The sequence below is a fragment of the Cetorhinus maximus genome, chromosome 16, assembly GCF_964194155.1.
Source record: "Cetorhinus maximus chromosome 16, sCetMax3.hap1.1, whole genome shotgun sequence".
In the NCBI taxonomy this organism is placed as follows: domain Eukaryota; kingdom Metazoa; phylum Chordata; class Chondrichthyes; order Lamniformes; family Cetorhinidae; genus Cetorhinus; species Cetorhinus maximus.
In genome coordinates, this window is record NC_135894.1 from 89,793,869 (window position 1) to 89,815,938 (window position 22,070).

Genomic DNA, 22,070 nt, shown 5'->3' on the forward strand with positions numbered 1-22,070 from the left:
CTGAAAGGCGGATAAAAGGACTTCAGGTACAGATCAAACATGATCTAATAGAATGGCAAAATAAACTCGAGGGGTTCAATGCCCTGCTCCTGTTTGAACAACAACTTCCGTCTATTTGTATAGTGCCTTCAAAGTCTAAAACATATCAGGTCCCTTCACTGGAGCATAAATCAGCCCGAATTGGACACCAAGCCAAAGCGCGAGACATTAATACTGGTGATCCAACTTTCTGGCAGAGTTTTAAAGGAGAGAGGACGGTGGAGAGACAAGGAAGTTTTTCTTTCATTCGCTCATGGAATTTGGGCTTTGCTGGCTAGGCCAGCATTTATTGCCCATCCCTAATTGCCCTTGAGGAGGTGGTGGTGAGCTGCCTTCTTGAACCACTGCAGTCCATGTGGTGCGGGTACACCCACAGTGCTGTTAGGAAGGGAGTTCCAGGATTTTGACTCAGTGACAGTGAAGGAACGGTGATATATTTCCAAGTCAGGATGGTGAGTGACTTGGAGGGGAACTTACAGGCGGTGGTGTTCCCATGTGTCTGCTGTCCTTGTCCTTCTCAGTAGTAGAGTTTGTGGGTTTGGAAGGTGCTGTCGAAGAAGCTTTGGTGAGTTGCTGCTGTGCATCTTGCAGGTGATAGACACTGCTGCCACTGTGCGTTAGTGGTGGAGGGAGTGAATGTTTAAGGTGGTGGATGGGGTGTCAATCAAGCGGGCTGTTTTGTGCTGTATGACATCGAGCTTGAATGTTGTTGAAGTCGTACTCATCCAGGTAAGCAGAGAGTATTCCATCACAGTCCTGGCTTGTGCCTTGTAGATGGTGGACAGGCTCTGGGGAGTCAGGAGGTGAGTTATTCTTCACAGAATTCCCAGACCCAGATCTGCTCTTGTAGCCACAGTATTGATATGGTTAATCCAGTTCAGTTTCTGGTCAGTGGTAACCCCCAGGATGTCGATAATGGGGGATTCAGCAATGGTAATGCCATTGAGTTTGAAGGGGATATGGTTAAATTCTCTCTTGTTGGAGATGGTCATTGCCTGGCACTTGTGTGGTGCGAATGTTACTTGTCATGTAATGGCCCAAGCCTGGATATTGTCTGGATCTTGCTGCATATGGACACAGACTGCTTCAGTATCTGAGGAGTCGCGAGTGGAGCTGAACATTGTGCAATCATCGGCAAACTTCTGATCTTATGATGGAGGGAAACTGCTGAAGATGGTTGGTCCGAGGACACTACCCTGAGGAACTCCTGCAGTGATGTCCTGGAGCTGAGATGATTGACCTCTAACAACCACAACCATCTTCCTTTGTGCTAGGTATGACTCCAACCGGTGGAGAGTTTTCCCCGATTCCCATTGACTCCAGTTTTGCTAGGGCTCCTTGATGCCGCACTCGGTCAAATGCTGCCTTGATGTCAAGGGCAGTCACTCTCACCTCATCCTTTGGGCAGGAATTCCAGAGCCTAGGGCTCATATACTTGTAAGAACGACTGCCTACCCATGTAGACCTAGGTGACACCTTCATGGCTCATTGCAAAACATGACTCTGATGGGTTTCCTTTGTAAACTGAAGAAAGATTACTGGTCACATTGGATAAATTTTCCCTTTTTGCCAATCGCCTGGGTAGTAATCTGGCATAATAGATTACTTGCTTATTAAATAGAGCCTGGCCAACATTTGTTCCATTCATCCACTTCACCCGCTAACAAGGGTATGGCAGATTTATCCCATAGTCTTGACGATTCTCAATAAGTGTGTTTCTTCCCTTTATCACATTCTGCATACATTTTAGATGTGAGGTCTGAGGAATAGGATTTCCCCATTGTATGATTTCGGTTTCCTAAAGTATCTTTTCATCAAAATCCATCCAGTGGGAGCAATTGTGTTTATTTTTCACATTTCTCATAAGAAGATTAATAAGAAGATACCAGGATTAAGAACTGATTCCAGATATTAAAAAGCCTCCTCAGCAAGCAGAGCTATCAAATTACAGGTATACAGCACAGAAGGAAGCCTTCCTATTGTGTCTATACTGTCTAGAATTGCCAACTCTGGCTGCATGTAATCTTGGAGGTGACATCGCATGGTTTCCTCCCGCCCACTGCCTTGCCCCCACATTCCCCCATTGGTTACCTGATCCTTCCATTCCCACAATTCCCTGCCTTCTCACACCAATTGGAAAGAAAACTGATTTTTCATTAGCTGATTGGATGGTTCTTGTTGGTCAGTCTAACAGCCTTCATGGAGAGGCATTTCTTGTATTGTTATAACTGATAAACAAAAACGTTGAAGTAAATTGTTTCTTTTTAACACCACAATGATCTTTCTTCTAGGCCTGCTCACTGCAGTGTCCTGGATAACAATCTTCAATTCCAAGAGACTCCTGTACAATCCTGTGGGGATTGAAAACCCTGGAGCAGACATTTTTTTCTTTCTTCTGTCATGGGATGTGGGCGTCGCTGGCAAGGCCATGATTTGTTGCTCATCCTTAATTGTCCTTGAACTGAGTACCTTGCTGGGCCATGTCAGAGAGCAGTTAGGATTAACAGTTAACATTGCTGTGGGTCTGGAGTCACATGTGGACCAGACCGGGTTAGGACGGCAGATTTCCCTCCCTAGAGGGACATTAGTGAACCAGATGGGTTTTTACAACAATCGACGATAGTTTTGTGGTCACCATTCCTGAAACTAGCTATCAATTCCGGATTTAGCAATCGAATTCAAATAGCGCCAGTTGCCATGCCTCGTGCATGAATCACTGAAAGCTAGTATGCAGGTACAGCAGGTAATAAGGAGGGCAAATGGAATTTTGGCATTTATTGCTAAATGAATTGAGTATAAAAATAGGGAAGTGTTGTTGCAGCTGTACAAGGCATTGGTGAGACCGCACCTGGAGTACTGTGCACAGTTTTGGTTCCCTTACTTGAGGAAGGATGTAGTTGCACTGGAGGTGGTTCAGAGGAGGTTCACTAGATTGATTCCAGAGATGCGGGGCTTGTCTTATGAGGAGAGATTGAGCAGTTTAGGCCTATACTCACTAGAGTTTAGAAGGATGAGAGGAGATCTAATTGAGGTGTATAAGATGCTAAGGGGATAGACAAAGTAGACGTGGAGCGGATGTTTCCCCTTGTGGGGCATTCTAGAACGAGAGGCCATAGTTTTAGGCGAAGGGGTGGGAGATTTAAATCAGAGATGAGGAGGAATTACTTTTCTCAAAGGGTTGTGAATCTGTGGAATTCACTACCTCAGAGTACAGTGGATGCCGGGACGCTGAATAAATTTAAGGAGGAGATGGACTGATTTTTAATTAGTAACAGGTTGAAAGGTAATGGGGAGAGGGCGGGAAATTGGAGTTGAGGCCGAAATGAGATCAGCCATGATCATATTGAATGGCCGGGCAGGCTCGAGGGGCTGAATTGCCCACTCCTGCTCCTAGTCCTTATGTTCTTAATTTGAACCCTTGTCCTCGGAGCATTAGCCTGGGCCTCTGGATTACTACACCACCACCTCCCCATGCTGTTTACTTATGCAGTGTAATACTAATCCCCTTGCTTTAAAAGACACAACGAATCATCGATTAGAATCATAAAATGGTCACACCGCAGAAGGAGGCCATTCAGGCTCTTCATGTCCATGCTGGCTGTCTGCAAAATTAACTCAGCTGTTCACATGTCCCTGCCCTTTCCCTGTAACTTGCAAATTTTTTTTAGTTAATTTATTCAGATAATTATCTAATTCTTTTGTTGAACAGCATGATTGAGCCTGATTCCATCACACCCTCAGGCAGTGCGTTCCAATCCTAACCACTAGCACCATGAAAAAGTTTCTCCTCGTATCGAAATTGGATCTTTCGCCATTCACCTTAAATTGTTGTCCTCTGGTTCGCGACACTTCTGTCAGATGGGAACAGTTTTTCCCTCTGTACTCTATCCTGACTTGTGAAGTCGATTGAGGAATAAATATTGGCCAGAACTTCCCTGTTCTTCTTTGAAAGATTGGTGTGCGATCATTTATATCTACCTAACAGGGCAGGCTTGGCTTCAATTTGATGTCTCATCAAAAAGACCGCATCTTCAACAGTGCAGCATCCCTTCAGTAAGTGTCAGCTCAGATTTTCCCTCAGGTCTCTGAGAGGGTCTTGAACCCTCAACTATCTGATCTAAAGGAGAGAATGCTGTCATGAACACTTTAATGGCTCGTCTTCAAAGATTAAGAGCATTCTGGAAGATTGTGTGTTTTAAAATACACTGTCCCCTTAAGGGTTAATGCATGCTGAGCAGTTTTAAAGAAGCTGGAAACCTCTTGACCCTGGTGGACTGTGTACAAAAGGGGTCACGTGATAGGTTATGGCCCTGAAAAAAAACCATGCCTGTGTGTCTAAAAGTTGGGTTTGGTTTTGCTTTTGCTTTGAGAAAAGGAAAAAAATGCTTGTGAAAGGAAGACAGCAGCCTTTTCACAGTCCAGAGCCTATCTACATCTGTAAGCAAATGTAAGCTGCTCCTAAGTTGCTACATGCTGGAATAGAGTACCAGCAAGTGTTCCTCAAATCCATCTAAAAAAGCAGTGTAAGAGCCCTTGACTCTTTTGCAGGACAGCACTGAGACACCATACAACCCGGATGCCAATTCAAAGACTCCATCCTTGAACCATTGACTCTTAACCTTTGGCAGTTTCTTTATTTTTATTTTTTTTCTGTTTTGTGTATGTGTGTGAGTGAGAGAGAGTTAGGGCATCTTGAAAGAGTAATTAGTGTCCTGCATGGTAATAAGCTTTGCCTTTCTATTCAACAAGACTGATTTTATAATAAACTAATAAGTTTGTTGTTTATTGAAAGAGGCCTGGTTAAAGTCTCTTTTATTCTGGGTAATAGTGGTGAAAGTAAATGATTGGCCATTTTGGTGAGTGAATCAAACTCTTAAACTAATGGTGCAACCTGTGAGGTAGTGGGGCTAGATAAACTGCGCACTCCTCCCACCCTCGTTGTAACAATGCTAACATTGAGCCACAGCTGAAGCCAGGGCCTACTAGCACCTTTAACCTGGGATTAGCCGTTACCCAAGGCTAGTGGACCAGCCAATGGGGCAGATTTCTGGATCATCTTCAAAGAGAACAAAAAAGCTCCAAAATAAACTCCTCAAAGGGTGTCAGACATGATCATAAGGCCCACAGATTCTCTTGTATAAGAATCGAGGGTTCTTTGAAGATCGAAAAATAGCTTCGGGACAATTATTTTGTTCCGGGTACTGAGGCAAAAATTTGAAAAAATAAATTAAAAACTAAGTAGCAAGAATATTTGGTGTTAGTTTGCAGGACTTTGGTTACTTGCCAATTCACATAATAAAGTGTAGTGAGCAGTGGTACCACTTACACTCATGACAAATATGTAAAGGAACTACATTATACTCATTTCCCAGTGGAAAAATTATACAACAGCTTCCATTCTCTAAGCTTTATAAAGGGTTTTTCACCAACTGCAATCTTTTCAATGGGTAATGTCCTTCAGCATTCATTCAGTCAGGTGACATATGCTGAATTTTACTCATGAGGCATTCAACACAGTACTTAATAGGACAATATGGGCACTGAATGGTCTCCCTTGGTGGATGGGTCCAAACACTGCAATCTGTACATCATCACTTCAAAAAAAGAGGACATTTAGCCCAGGAAGCTACAATCCCTCTCCAAATAGTATTAGCAAGTCACCGAACTTATCCTAACAAACAGGAGGTTTCTGTATACTCTTAGAGGAATCCTTAAGAAAATTGGGAGGGTGCAGAGGTGGTGGGAGATGGGTGGTTTGCTGGGTCATAGGGGAACTTTCAAATCGCCGTCACAGGAAATTGTACATCATCACTGGGAGGAAGAGGCATCAAAGAGCTCGATATGTCCTTTTTTCTTCTCTACATTCTCACAAACAACAGAGATGCTTGCAAACTTGTCCCAGTTTCAACGGTTTGCCTGAAATCAGACAATTATATTATAAACTGAATGAAAATGAACAAGATAAAGACATCGACTTCAGTTGGCCTGTGTTGTAGGTTTCTTAATATTTAAAAAGGAATCACTTTCATTTGAGAAAAGCATCATTTTGGACATGTTAGCCTAGATATTCTGATACCTTGCAATAACTTGCATTTATATAGCCCCTTTAATGTAACAAAATGATTCAAGCCACTTTACTGCCATGCAATGAGACAAAGTTTGACACCAACTAACTTTCACAGACATTAGAATAGGTGATTGAAAGCTGGGTCAAAGAAGTAGCTTTTAAGGGGCATCTTAAAGGAAGAACGAGGTAGAGCAGCAAAGACGTTTACAGAAGGAATTCCAGGGCTTAGGGCCTAGGCAGTCGATAGCACAGCTGCCGATGGTGGAGCAAAGAAATTCAGGGATGGACAAGAGGCCTGAATTGAGCAAACACAGAGATCTCCATGGGTTGAAAGGTTACAGAGGTAGGCACAATGCCAGATTCATGTCAAAGTATTTTCTTTTAACTCTTTCACAGGATGTGGGCATCGCTGGCTAGGCCAGCATTTATTGCCCATTCCTAATTGCCCTTGAGAAGGTGGTGGTGAGACGCTTTCATGAACTGCTGCAGTCTATGTGGTTCAGGAATAACCACAGTGCTGTTAGGGAGGGAGTTCCAGGATTTTGACCCAGCGACAGTGAAGGAACGGCGATGTAGTTCCAAGTATGGATGGTGTGTGGCTTGGAGGGCAACTTGCAGTTGGTGCTGTTCCCATCATCTGCTGCCATTGTCCTTCTAGGTGATAGAGATTGCAGGTTTGGAAGGTGCTGTCAAAGGAGCCTTTGTGAGTTGCTGCAGTGCATCTTGTAGATGGTACACACTGTTGCCACTGTGCACCCATGATGGAGGTAGTGAATGTTTAATGTGATGAATGGGGTGCCAATCAAGTGGGTTGCTTTGTCCTGGATGAGGTCAAACTGCCTGGGAGTTGTTGGAGCTACACTCATCCAGGAAGTATGCAGGGGTTAGTTTAGTAGAACAATTCTAGGTGTAGATTTTAATGAGTGCAGGGGCACTTAATCTAGGTGAGAATAGAAAACATCACATGTAAGGGAAGCATAAAGGGACAGAGAAAATTAAAGTGTAGAATAGGGTGACAAAAATTCTGACAGCCATTGGAATAGCTGGAAGCCCACCTCAGCCATTAAGAGCCTTTGCCTAGAATATAGAGAAAGAAGACTAAGATGTGAATGGGAATATTGAAGAGAGTGGAAACCCAGTGCAGGTAAATCAGAGCAGCCCTGAACCCAACTCCATGTTTGGCATATGCTGCTCCATGGCACATTCATAGGCAGCAAGGGGAAGCAGATTCAAGGCTTCGTCAGACAGGTAGAGTCTCCGGCTGTGCCAGCCCTGTGTTGCATGTCAGCTAAAGATGCTCTAGAAACAGATGGCGTAACTCTGCGCCTGGGTTCCCAAGGCCTCTGAAGGCTATTACCGAGGTTGTCATGAGGTAGGTGTAGCATGAACTTCAGACATAGTCAGCTCCATGTCGGCCCAGGCAATTATCTGCTGAACTTCTTTCGTGGCACATCTGGAGGATCCGTCCAATACTATATCCAGTCAGGCATTGGCAAGTCTTAGTAAGACATCGGGTCTGATCTTTTCACTTCCTGTACTACGCGTCTGTCCAAAAGAGGTATCCTCATCTCTGACAGTAGGTGTGCCTGTGTGAGAGTGCCATGGGGTGGGCACAAAGACCCTAGTATGGAGCCTGACTTGCTTGATATCTCCTGCTCTTCTTCCAAAATGCATCAGATAGGGAGACTCCCATTGGGAAACTCATTGAGCATCAGTTTGACTTTGCACAACAGTGTCGTCTAGGTGATAGATAATGAGTCAGGAGTCCATTGCAGCTCCTCGATTCTACTCCACCATTCAACAAAGATCATGGTTGATCTGATCCTGGCCTCAACTCCAAAACCCTTGACCCGCTGATAGTTCCCTATTTTACATCTCTCCCCATATTTATTTCCATTGCAGTCAATCGGGAGAAAGTGAAATGGGCTGGCGACTCATTTTACACTATTGCTCTTCAATTCAGCACAGAAAACCATGCTCCAGTGCAATACTGACAGTTCTCAGAGGTGTTGTCTTTCAGTTAAGCTGTCAAACTGAGATCAGTTGCTTAAGTGGATGTGAAAGATCCAACTGCACTATTTGAAAGAAGAGCAGCTGAGTTACTCCTTGGTGTCATGGACAATATTTATCCCTTAATCACAAAAATAAAACAGATTAACTGGTCATTATCACATTGCTGTTTGTGGGAACTTGCTGTGCACAGTTTGGCTACTGCGCTTCTTACATTACAACAGTGACCACATGTCAAAAGCAAGTGAAAAGTGCTTTAGGTCACCTGGGTTGTGAACGTGTTCCATAAATGCAGGTCCATCTTTCCTTTAACACTCAGTTACCAATCTGTGCTGCATTCACTATACCCAATCAGAGCAACGCTATGGATCATTGAATTAGGACAGGGTTGAATTCAATAGTGATGTATTTTTCCCTCTGTAACCCTATCACCATCCCACCATTGTCACATAGCCTGCCAACACTCAACATGGCAAAACAGCCACTTGGGTGAGACACAGGAAGGTACAGGTCACCCATGGAACCAAGCCTTAGCTTAAGTCAAGCTTTCTAGGAGGAGAAAGGAGGAATATGAAAGTCAATTTTAAAATAAACTTGCCCCGCATCCATAAATTTCACTTGCCTTGAATTGTAGGTAAATCCAGTCCAGCTGTGTTGTGACCATTGTGTATACTCCTGGTTTTCCGGGTCTGGCGCATCCATAACCCCAGCTTGTGATACCTACTAGCCACCAGATTGACTTCTGCTTTATAACTAACGGGCCACCACTGTCACCCTGCCTCATAGAAAGAAACAGTGTTTGTGCAATGCAGAATAGTTGAACTTAGGTACTAACAATTTAGCACCAACTGAAGGAACAAAGGTCTCCTCTATCAGCTGGTTATAATGAGCAGCTCACTCCAATTCCTAATAAGCACAGAGCCAAAGGACAAAATGTTCCTTTATTTTGTCACCTCAGCTATGGGAAGCATACAATGGTTGACATTACAACAAAGGATGATTTCCTGTGGCTGGCCCTGAAGCATAATATTGGGATCCAGTAGAATGATCCTTACTCTACATCTCGTCAGGCTATACCTGACATGGAATGACTGGATGCTGAGTGATTCCAAAGTGGGAAATAAAGCTCCAATCCCTAGCACCTCACCTCAGTGAACAAAGAATTCTCACCAAACAGTTCTTTGGAGAGAGTTGCATGCCATTATTCGAATCAACAGACTTCAGTGAACTGATGTCCAGAGTTTACTCAGGGAAATCTTTGGTCCTGAAATTCCTAAGGTAGGAGATGGCAGGGAGACCAAAACCAAGGGGAATGGATCTATAGTAATTAGTAGAAGGATTGGACAGGAGTTCCAAGAGTTTTCTTTTTCATCCAGAGGGTGGTGTGGGTCTGGAACTCACTGCCTGAAAGGATGGAAGAGGCAGATACCATCATTGCATTTAAAGAAGCACTTGGGTGTGCACTTGAAGTGCCGTACCCTACTGGGTGACAGGCCAAGAGCTGGAAGGCAGCATTAGGCTGGATAGCTCTTTTTCGGCTAAAACAGGCACAATGGGCCAAATGGCCTCCTCCTGTGCCACAGAATTCAATGATCCTATGAGAGAAGATGTGGGATGATGGGGGGGAGGGGGAGGGGCTGCAGAATTTGGAGCAGGTCCCATATGTGTTCAATGTTCATACCCTGCTCAAATAGCAAACAAAATTAATTCACCCTCTTCCACACCCCCCTCTCCCCCGTCACCCACCTCACATCAAGGGGCCAAGCTTGGGAGTGCTAAGATACTCCTGGAATTTCACCAATTGCACACTCATGAGGTCCCATAGCTGCTTTCAGCCCAGAGATGCGCTGAGTTCACTTCAGTGTCTAACAAAAAGGAAGATTCTCCAAGCAAAGGTCTGAAATCTCAACTACAAAAAGTTAGAAAGAATGAACTTGCATGTAAATATTGCACCGAATGTCCATCTTCCCTCCCAAGTTTCCTCTGCAAAATGGGTGCATGACCATGGGTGCCTTTTAAAATTAAGTTTTCATTACTAAATTAAATTGAAACTTGCATTTTCTTTTGGACTCAGCGTTGATTGTGACATTCTTCTTCCTGCGGAGGGCACCACTTGTCTACCTTAACAGTGTTTAGCACTCTTTCCTGCAGTATTACTGTTGCTGCTGGAAAGGAACTTGCGACAAACAAACTGTTAATGATAGGGATTCCTATTGACCAGCAGGCAACTTTGAAAGGTGACTCTTCCCTTTCCTATGAAGGTTACCACAGCATTAAACGTTTATGCTATTGGAACCTTCCATGGCACTACATGGGTCATCAGCAGATAGACGTATCACCCACCATAGGCATAGGGGATAACTAGCATATCATTTTCCAAGTTGGATCAGGAATCAGCTGGACAGGGCACAGAATTTTCACTGGGTGCAAGGTATGGCAACTGGCATCAGGGCTTCTTACATCAACACCATGACCTGGTCATGGCACATGACCTTAGAAACATCATAATTTAAGTCAATGCCCATTATCAGAAGGCCAGCTCAAGCCCCACTCCAGAGACCTGAGCGCATAATGCAGGCTGGCATTTTAGTAGTAAAGGAGTGCTGGCGTGTCAGAGATGCCATCCTTCAAATGAGGCATTAAAACAAAGCTATGCCTTCCCACTCAAGTGGATGTAAAAGATTCTGCCATATTATTCAAAAGGAGAACAGGCACAGTTCACCTGGTGTCCCAGCGAACACTTTTCCCTCAACCTACACATAAAAGCAGTTTTTTTTCTGCAGGATCATACTGTGTACAAATTGGTTGCTGTGTTTCCTATATTACAAAAGTAATTGCACTTCAAAAATATTGATGTGAAACATTTTGTGACACCCTAAGGCTGTGTAAGGTATTCTATAAAGACAAGTTCTTTCTTCCTTTTTATTACATTACATCCTATGCCTCTGTCATGCAGTCTCTCTGCTCCCTCCATCCATGGATCTTCTGCTTTTAGTGGAGATCAGCTTTCTGCTCCACGGGGAAACCCCCCCCACCCCCCCCACCCCCCCTGTTCTTACACCTTCAGTAAAAGGGCAGTTCTGCCCACATTGACCATTGGCTCAGTAATGAAAAGTAAGCAGCCCTTTAAGAACTGCTGCCACTTGGAGATTGCATACTTCTCCAGTCCTCGAGCCAATCATATGTCTTGCTTACAGCCTGTTTTCTGTGGCTTTGAGACCCCATTAATTGGTTGTGGGGGGGGGAATGCTTGCAATTTTTGATGAGGTCAACCCTACCCTAACCTCCCACCACCAGTGCACACAGTGTAAAAGCTGCGAACTTCCAAAGCTTTATTTTTAATTTCTTGCCTTTTTTAGTGAGCAAAGTAAGCAAGAATACTAATTGCACTCCTTCCCTGACTGAGGGGTGCCTCAGGTAATGATGACATTCCCTCTGCATGTTTTACAGCTAAATTTAGCACAGAGCAGGGATTTAATCTGGAGGGAGGTTTGCTAAAGACACACCACACGTTAACAATACCTGGCATGCATCACGTAGACCCTCTTCCCAGCCAGCACATACGCTGCGAGGCAAGATGAATTTATAATAACTTTGTTTGCAATCGGTGTAAGCAATGAAAGGCACAACAGTCTTCCGTAGAAATTCAGATGAAGAGCCTGGTGAAATGATCAGAAAACATATTAATTGTCCAAGCAACTTTAACCCTGTTGTGACGGAATCAGCATTATTGGGTTTGTGAGTGTTCCGGGTGGAGGGAAAGGACGACAATCCCTGGCATGCCTGAGAATTCCGGTCCAAGTGCAGGGAGCAACAAGGCAATGGGCTGCACATGCTCCACTCTAGTTTCTTTTTGGCAGCTGCTCGGGGATGGCTTGCAGCATTTTTTTTTTGCTGGACACTTCAGACTGAGAGCCTGGTTCACGTCGCATTTGATTCAGGTGGCGGTCAGAGAACAACGGTCTTTAGGACCTGCCCCGGAACGGAAGCCGAAGAGCTTGGCCAGCCTGCCAGAGGGTGCCTGCGTGGCGAGCTGGCATGCAAACACTGACCACAGGGACTGGGGCACAGTACAAAAGGGAGGCCACGTGACCGGTCATCTGGGAGACGTTAGTAGCTCTGCACTGCTAAGTGTTGGGAAGCCCAGGAGCAGTATTTGCTCAGCGCCGCTGAGGAGATCAGAACCCAGAGAAGCCCGGGGGCAGTGTCAGCTCAGTGAAGCTGGAAGCTGGGACAGAGGAAAAGCCCATGAGCATTGAGGTCTCTGCTCAGAGCAGTTAGATAGCTGGTGGGATTGTGTCAGTAATTAGATGTTGGGATGCAGCATTGTAAATCCAGTGGGATGCAGTCTTGGGAGAAGAGATTGAGCAACTGGGAGGTGAACAGTTGTTGGGGCAGTCCAAGTTGGAATGACTGTTGAGGGAAAGCAGAGGGTAAATCCTCAAAAGAGAGGAGTTGAAATACCTCATGAGCTAAGACACTGTTTAAAGAATTTTTGTGATTCACAGCGATGACTGATGTCAGGATGGATTCCTGAGAAATTAATGATTCGCCGCAGTGCAAGTTGTACATGGTACACACTGCAGCCACTGTGCACCCGAGGTGAAGGGACTGGATGTTTAAATTGGTGGATGGGTGCTGATCATGTGTGCTGCTCTGTCCTGGATGGTGTTGAGTTTCTTGAGTGTTGTAGGAGCTGCACTCATCTGGGTAAGTGCGGAGTATTCCATCACACTTCTGACTTGTGCCTTGTAGATGGTGGACAGACGTTGGGGAGTTAGGAGATGAGTTACTGACTGCAGAATTCCTAGTAGCCATAGTTCTCTTGTAACCATAGTATTTATATGCCTGGTCCTGTTAAGTTTCTGGTTAATGGTAACTCCCAGGATGTAGATAGTGGGGATTCAGCGATGGTAATGCCATTGAATGTCATGGGGAGATTAATGTAAAAGGCAGGTACTATCACCTCACCCCTGGGAATTTAGCTCTTTTGTCCATGCTTGGATCGAGGCTGTAATGAAGTCTGGAGCTGAGTGGCCCTGACAAAACCCAAACTGAGCATCAGTGGGCAGGTTGTTGCTGAATTAGTGCTTGATAGCATTGTTGACACATCCCATCACTTTGCTGCTGATTGAGAGTGGAATAAACGGACAGTAATTGGCCAGAATGGATCTGTCTGCCTTATTTGTCAATTCTAACATATAAAAGGTAGACATCTCCATGGGTAACACTCAGCCCTTCTGACCTGGTTCTGATCACCTGAGGGGGCAGAGAGAAATTTCCCAGAGCATTTTCCCTCTTATTGGCCATTGCTGTTTTTTTTCTATTTTTTTTGTCTTGCCCGGGAGATTTCATGCCTCCAGGGGTGAGTGGGAAATGGTAGGGGGTGGGGGGAAGAAGTGTCTAGTCAGGGTGTTCCAGCCATCATGATGTGGGGCAGACTTGAGGGACCAGCTGGTCATTTCCAGCCCACCAGTTTTATATAGTCTGAGAATAGAACCACAAAACCATTAGCTCTACGTGGTCCATGGGTGCATTAAACACAGAGGCACAAAGCTCAGTCTACACCAATGCTCCCTCTAAGTTGTGAGGTTGCGCAGCCAAGCAGCAATCAGTATTCTCTTACCTCCTTCCTCTGTGTCTCCCCATCCAGAAATCAAGGCACTGTCCCCGGTTTTAAACACTTGTCCATAGTTTGGCAAACAGGCTGGTTTTGTTCTTTCTAATGTCAGAACAAAATAACAGAGCTGCTATGTATCAGTGGAATAATTTGAAAACTAATTTATAAATGGGTTAGTTACACTTTTTTGAACTGCAAAGTTTCTCAGTTTTGTTGGTGTTCCTTTGTTCTGTGTTTGATTATGAGAGTCTGGCTGATCTATGCTCACTGTGCTTGATTGGTTAAGCCTGGGTGTGGAGTCAGGAGAAAGTAAACAATGCTGTAGAAAGAGTTGCAAACCGGAGCTATTAGCCCCTGCAGATATTTTGGGACTGCAGAGATACTTTAAAGCATTGTGATTAAAACCTATTCACCACAAAGAAACTAGTGTTTCTACTGCATAGATCTGGGATATAAAATGTACAATACTATCCTAATAAAGAACAAGATAGATTTGGATTTATATAGTGCCTCATCACATTTCTTAGAAACACCTCAAGGTGTGAACTAATTTGAAGAGGAATGGTTCATGATCTGTTATTACATATCAGAACCTGTCTGCAGCCTTTGACATGGTTGGCCACTACCATTCTCCTCAATGCCTCTCCATCATCGTCCAGCTGGGTAGCACTGCACTCACCTGGTTCCATTCTTATCTATCCAGTGGTAGTCATAAAATCACCTGCAACAGCTTTGCTTCCCACTCCCATTCAGTTCCCTCTGGCATTCCCCCTTGGCCCTCTCCCATTTCCCATCTACATACTGCCCCTAGGCGATATCATCTGAAAGCATGGTGTTAGTTTTCACATGTACGCTGATGATGCCAAGCTGTAACTCACCACCAACTCTCTCAAACCACCCACTGTCTCTAAATTGTCAGACTGCTTGCCCGACAACCAATGCTGTGTGAGCAGAAATTTCCTCCAACTAAATATTGGGAAGACTGAAGTCACTGTGTGAAGCCCAGCAACAAACACCATTCCCTCGCCGCCTTTTCTATCCCTCTCCCTGACAACCATCTGAGGCTGAACCGGATCACTTTCAACCCTAGTGTTATATTAAGCCCCAACATGAGCTTCTGACCACATATACATGTGCTCACTAAGACCGCCTATTTCCACCTCTGCAAGATTGCCCAACTCCACCTCGGCCTCAGTTCATCAGCAGCTGAAACTCTAATCTTTGCTTTTGCTACCTCTAGGCAAGGCTATTCCAATGCACTCTGGGCTGGCCTCACATGTTCTAATTTCCATAGACTCGAAGTCATCCAAAATTCTAATTCCAGTGTGTTAAGTCCCATTCACCTGTAGCCTCTAACCTACCTTGGCCCCTCGTTAAGCAATGCTTTATTTTAAAATTCCCATTCTTGTTTTCAAATGATTCACTGGCGTCCCCCTCTCTAACTCTGTAATCTCCTCCAACCCTCCAATGTATCTGCACTTCTCAAATTCCAGCCTCTTGAACATCCCTGATTTCCTGAGGTCTTGCTTTCAGCTGCCAAGGTCCTAAGGCTCTGGAATTCCCTCCCTAAACTTCTTTGTCTCTTGTTCCCCCTTTAAGACACCTTAAAATCCACCTCCTTAACAAAGCTTTCGGTCATCTGACCTAATATCCCCTTACATTATCCCCTTTGTTTGATAATTATCTTGTGAAGTACTTTTGGAACATTTTACGATGTTAATGGTGTGACATATTAAATACAGGTTGTTGTTATTAGGCAAACATAGCAGCTATCTTACACACAGCAAGATGCCATATAGAGTAATAAACTAAATGACTAGTTAATCATTTCATGATGGTGTTGGCTGAAGAGAAATGTTGGCCAAGATATCAGGAGAACTCATTACTCTTTTCATGGCCTTTAATGTTAATTCACTCAGGAACATTTTGAATTTGTTCAAATTCATTCAATATAGGTTTCACTAGCAAATATTGGCATTTATTGCCCATTCCCAGTTGCCCTTAGTAAGCTGATGATGGGCATTTTTCATCAACCTTTGCTGTCCTCTGTGATGAACAGAGATGTGATTTTAGGTAGGGAATTCCATGATTTTGACCCAGCGATGACAACGGACAGCGATATATATTTGCATGGCAGGATGGTACGTGAAAGTTTCTGATTGTTTTAAATCACCTTGATCATCTCAATAGCTTTATGTACAGTGGACGGAAACTTGGTGGTGCCAGTTTCACATTCACCTCTTGACTTTGTCCTTCTAGGTGGTGAAGGTCATTGTCGTATCTGCATCCATGCTGACAAATGGAGAGTATTCCATCACACTCCTGACTAATGCTTTGTTAGTGGTTGAGAAGTTCTGGGGGAGTCTGGAGGTGAGCTACTCACAACAAAGGTCTCAACCTCTGACCTGCTCTTGTAACTAAGGCTGGCACAATTGAGTTCCTGGTCATTGGCTGCCCCCAAGGCAGAGAATTCTAGAACCTCTAGATTCTCCTTGGTGGAGAATTCTAGAATTCTAGAACCAGGGGACATAAATTCAAGGTAAGTGGCAGAAGGTGTAGGGGGGACATGAGGATGAAATTTTTTATGCAGAGCATAGTGGGTGTCTGGAATTCGCTGCCCAAGTTGGTGGTAGAGGCTGAAACTCCAAACTGTTTTAAAAAGTACCTGGATCTGCACCTTTAGTACTGTAAATTGTAGGGCTATGGGCCGGGTGCAGGAAGGTGGGATTAGAAAAGGCACCTGGGTGTCCTCGGGCTGGCATGGACAAGATGGGCTAAATGGCCTCCTTCTGCGCTGTAACTTTTCTATGGTTCTATGGTTCTAAGGTATGATGGTGAGGGACTTGGCAATAATATTGAATGTCAAAGGGAGATGCCTAGTCTCTCTGCTATCGGAGGTGATCATTGCTTGGCACCTGGGTGGCACAAATATTACTGGCCATTTATCACCACAAGTTTGGATGTTGTCCACGTCTTGTTGCATGCAGGCATGGACTACTTCACTATCTGGAGTTATGAATGGCACTGAATACTGTGTAGTCATCAGCTGCAGCCCCACTTCTAACCTTATGTTGGAGGGAATTTCATTGATGAAGCAGTTGAAAATGGCTGAGCCTAACACACTGCTCTGAGGAACTCCTCAGTGATTTCCTGGGATTAAAATGATTGATCTCTGACAACCACAACCATCTTCCTTTATGCTGGATGTGACTGCCGAGTTTTTGCCTTGATCGTCATTGACAGCTTTTTTTAAAATTTATTCATTTACAGACTGTGTTTTTCATTGGTAAGGGCATCTTTTATTATCTATGCCTAATTGCCCTTGAGAAGGTGATGGTGAGCCACCTTCCTGATCTGTTACAGTCTATATGGAGTACGTACACCCACAGTACTGTTAGATCAGGAGTTCCAGCATTTTGACTCAGCAAAAGTGAAGGAGTGCTGATGTACCCAAGGAAGGACTTGGAGGAGAGCTTGTAGGTTGTGATGTTCCCATGTGCTTGCTACTCTCATCCTTCTTGCGGTTAAAAGTTATGAGATTGGGAGATGCTGTTGAAAGTGCCTTGGCACGTTGCAGATGGTTCACACTACCATTGCAGATAGTACATACCACCATTGCAGATGGTACATACCACCATTGCAGATGGTACACACTAGCATTGCAGATGGTACATACCACCATTGCAGATAGTACATACCACCATTGCAGATGATACATACCACCATTGTAGATAGTACATACCACCATTGCAGATGGTACATACCACCATTGCAGATGGTACATACAACCATTGCAAATGGTACATACCACCATTGCAGATAGTACATACCACCATTGCAGATGGTACATACCACCATTGCAGATAGTACATACCACCATTGCAGATGGTACATACCACCACTGCAGATGGTACATACCACCATTGCAGATGGTACACACTACCATTGCAGATGGTACACACCACCATTGCAGATGGTACACACTATCATTGCAGATGGTACACACTATCATTGCAGATGGTACATACCACCATTGCAGACGGTACACACCACCATTGCAGATGGTACATACCACCATTGCAGATGGTACACACTACCATTGCAGATGGTACACACCACCATTGCAGATGGTACATACCACCATTGCAGATGGTACATACCACCATTGCAGATGTTACACACTATCATTGCAGATGGTACATACCACCATTGCAGACGGTACATACCACCATTGCACTTGGTACACACTATAATTTGTGCACCACTGCTGCAAAGTGAGTGAATGTTTAGGATGATGGATGTGGTGTGAATCAAGTGGGCTGCTTTGTCCTGGATGGTGTCAAACTTCTTGAATGTTGTTGGAGCTGCATTCATCCAGGCAAGTGGAAAGTATTCCATCACACTCCTGATCTGTGCCTTGTGGATGGTGGGCAGGCTTCGCGGCATCAGGAGGTGAGTTACTTGGTGCAGAAAACTCAGCCTCTGAACTCTTCTTGCAGCCACAGTAATTTATGTGGCTGATTCAATTAAGTTTCTAATCAACAGTAACCCCAGGATGTTAATGATGGCGGGTTCAATGGTGGTAATGCCATTGCATGTCAAGATTCTATCTTGTTGGAGATGATCATTTCTGGCACTTGTGTGGCACAAATGTTAATTGCCAGTTATCAGGCCAAGTCTGGATGTTGTCCAAGTCTTGCCACATCTGGACATAAACTGTTTCAGCATCCGAGGAATTGCAAATAGAACACCATGCATTTATCAGTGAACATCCTGACTTCTACTTTGCACCATCATCTCTTTTGTCATTCAATCTTTCCCGCCTTCCATCTTACAACAGACCTTCCCTTTTGTTCTTTACTCCCTCCCCTCTTTCCCTGCCTCTGTACTTGCTTAAAAGCCATCACATCCCTTTTTCCAGTTTGGATGAATGGTTATTGACCTGAGATGTTAACTGTATTTCTCTCTCCACAGATGCTGCCTGACCTGCCGAGCTTTTTTTTTCATTCACCTTTGGGTTGCCAACATCAATGTTAAGACCAGAACTTGTGTCCGTCCCTAACTGCCCTTAAGAAGGTGGCGGCAAGCCAACTTCTCGAACGGCTGCAGTCCATGTGATGTAGGTCCGCCCACAGTGCTATTAGGAGGCAAGTTCCAGGATTTTGACCTAGCAATGGCGAAGGAATCGCAATATATTTCCAAGTCAGGACGGTAAGAGAGTTGGAGGTGGTGGTGTTCCAAAATCTCCGCCAGCCTTGTCCTTCTAGGTGGGAGACGTTGCAAGTTTAGACAGTGCTGTCGAAGGAGGCTTGGCGAGTTACTGCAATGCATCTTGCAGATGTTGTTTCATTACCTTTGGACACTTTCATTTTGCCACATTAAAGGCACTAATAAATGCAAGTCGCTTTTGTTGTGCTTTATTAGCTATTAAAATATTGGAGATGGGGAAATGAGTATTTGTCAATGGGCGGGGAAATTGAGGTGGAAGGTCATGTGATGAAACATCTAAGAGTACATCCAATCAGAGTTGGCAACCCAAGGAGTGCAGAGGGGCTAAAGATGAGCTAAGGATTTTCATAAAATAAATCAGAAGTTACCTGAAAATTTGAAAGGAGTCTTTAGCTTCATTAGTGCTATGTCATAATCCTTGTTTCGTTTGTCAAACTTAACATGTCTGATGAATTTTTCGACATTGTGAGCTTTTACATTGAATGTTTCTGATTGCCGTAGAATACCGCCATATACTCGCCAACGGGAAGGAGAGGGATGCCTGCAAAAAGAGGGATAAAAGATTTATAAGAATAACCTCCTCTAAATCTTGTAAATTCCACTTAAAGTACTAACAACAACAATTTGCATTTATATTACATAGAATTTACATCACTGAAACAAACTACTGATTCACTTTGGACTGTATCGGTGTTTATGCTCCACACAAGCCTCCTCCCATCCTATTTCATCTAACCCAATTTAATACCTTTAACATAGTAAAACATCCCAAGGTGCTTCATAGGAGATTAATCAGACAAAATTTGACACTGAGCTGAAGCCATTTGGACAAGTGGCCAAAAGCTTAGTTAAAAGGGTAGGAATTTAAGCACTACCTCACAGAGTGGTGGTGCACAGGAAGAGAGGTTTAGATAGGGAATTCCAGTGTTTGGGGCCCAGAGGGACAGTTCACAAAGGTGGGTGAAGAAAGTTGTGGATGCACTGAAGGTAAAAATGGAGGAGCACAGAGTTCTTGGCTGTTACTATTCTCAGTGACTAGCCTGTTGGTGTCAAACCTTTCTTCGCAACTATATCTTGCATTTCCGAGGAAAATGTTAATACCTGAAACGTCAATTGTCTCATTCTTTCACTTTGAACGTTGCCTGGCCTACTAAGTGTTGTAATATGCCTTTAAGAGATTGCAGAATGACATCACTAAAAAGGAAGTGTGTCACGTGATCCAGTTTTAGTTTTACTTTTGCTTTCAGCAGAGCATACACACACAGCTCTGCAGCTCTGGTGTCTTCAAGTTTTCTATCCATGTATATCAGTTTACAAGTGCCTATAATTAATAAATGAAAGCACAACATGTTTACCCAATCCCTTATGAGTGATTGGTGTTTCTATATCATTATAAAAACATGACAGTAAGTGCCTCCATCATTTTCCATTTTGCTTGAGATTTCCAGCAGTATTCTTCTTGTCTGCTATAGTGCAGACATGAATCTCTGATATTGTTCTTGTAGAATGCAATCTGCACCTTGGATGACCAGTGTTGGACTGCTTTCTATATGGCATTCACTGCTAAAGGAAATGAAACCCTGCCTTATACATGGAAAACTGGACAAATAACAAGGAATTTTAGAATGCGTCAGTGTGGATGGCAGACTAAAACACCAAAAATTTCCACCTTTGACCTGAGCGCATTCTTCAGCAACACGAAAAACCTCTGTGGGACAGGGCTTAATTTTTTTTAATTCTTTCCTGGGATGTGGACTACGTTGGCTGGGCCAGCATTTATTGCCCATCCCTAATTGCCCTTGACAAGGTGGTGGTGTGCTGCCTTCTTCAACCGCTGCAGTCCCTGTGGCGTAGGGACACCCATAGTGCTGTTAGGAAGAGAGTTCCAGGATTTTAGCCCAGCGACAGTGAAGGAACGGTGATATAGTTCCAAGCCATGTGGGTGTGTGGCTTGGAGTGGAACTTGCAGGTGGTGGTGTTCCCATCTATCTGCTGCCCTTGTCCTTCTAAGTGGTAGAGGTCACGGGTATGGAAGGTGCTGTTGACGCTGCCTTGGTAAGTTGCTGCAGTGCATTAGTGATGGTACACACTGCTGCCACTTTGCGTCGGTGGCGGAGGGAGTGAATGTTTAAGGTGCTGGATGGGGTGCCAAGCAAGCGGGCTTTTGGAGGTACCCCTGATGTACAGGGGCGAGATTGTAATACACCACAATATCACAAAGCTCAAAATTCTACAAGCAAGAAGGGTTAATATTTGTAGTAAGTTCGGAAAGTCGCTTATGCAATCTACCCAATTTCAGAACTGGTTACCACCATCACATCCAGAGCAATCAAGGCAACTCAGAGGTATATCTAAATTCAATCCCATAAGATGGAGAAGTACCACTGTAGTCCTATTCCTTACATAAGACTATTGGATGTAGGAGCAGAAGTAGTCCATTTGGACCATCGAGTCTGCTCTGCCATTCAATGAGATCATGGCTGATCTGATAATCCTCAACTCCACTTTCCTGCCTTTTCCCCATGATCCTTGATTCCTTTACTGATTAAAAATCTGTCTATCCCAGCCTTGAATATACTTAATGACCCAGACTCTACAGCCCTCTGTGGTAAAGAATTCCACAGATTAACAACCCTCTGAGAGAAGAAATTCCTCCTCATCTCCGTCTTAAATGGGTGACCCCTCACTCTGAGATTATGCCCTCTGGTGCTAGACTCACCCACAAGGAGGAACAACCTCTCAGCATCTACCCTGTCAAGCCCCCTAAGAATCTTATATGTTTCAATAAGGTTGCCTCTCATTAATATAAACTCCAATGAGTACAGGCCCAACCGACCCAACCTCTCCTCATAAGAAAATCCCTCCAGACCTGGGATCAACCTAGTGAACCTTCTCTGGACTGTCTCCAATACCAGTATATCTTTCCTTAAATAAGGGGGCCAAAACTGTTCACAGTATTCTAGGTGTGGTCTAACTAGTGCCTTGTATAGTTTTAGCAAGACTTCCCTATTTTTATACTCCATTCCCTTTGAAATAAAGACCAACACTCCATTTGCCTGTTGCACATGTATGCTAGCTTTTTGTGATTTATGCACGAGGACCCCC

At 44.2% G+C, this 22,070-nt stretch overlaps 1 protein-coding gene across 1 annotated transcript in view; it reads right to left on the reverse strand.

Moving 5' to 3' along the window:
* Nucleotides 1–5,041: 5,041 nt before the first annotated feature.
* Nucleotides 5,042–22,070, reverse strand: part of LOC144691897 (transmembrane protease serine 2-like) — a 52,934-nt gene continuing 35,905 nt past the window's right edge. Inside the window, exons 11-15 of the mRNA XM_078560471.1 lie at nucleotides 19,334–19,506; nucleotides 13,743–13,838; nucleotides 11,639–11,775; nucleotides 8,739–8,891; nucleotides 5,042–5,095 (exon numbers count right to left, since the gene is read on the reverse strand). Of these exons, the coding sequence (XP_078416597.1) occupies nucleotides 5,042–5,095; nucleotides 8,739–8,891; nucleotides 11,639–11,775; nucleotides 13,743–13,838; nucleotides 19,334–19,506 (613 nt within the window). The remainder of the gene's footprint in view (nucleotides 5,096–8,738; nucleotides 8,892–11,638; nucleotides 11,776–13,742; nucleotides 13,839–19,333; nucleotides 19,507–22,070) is intronic.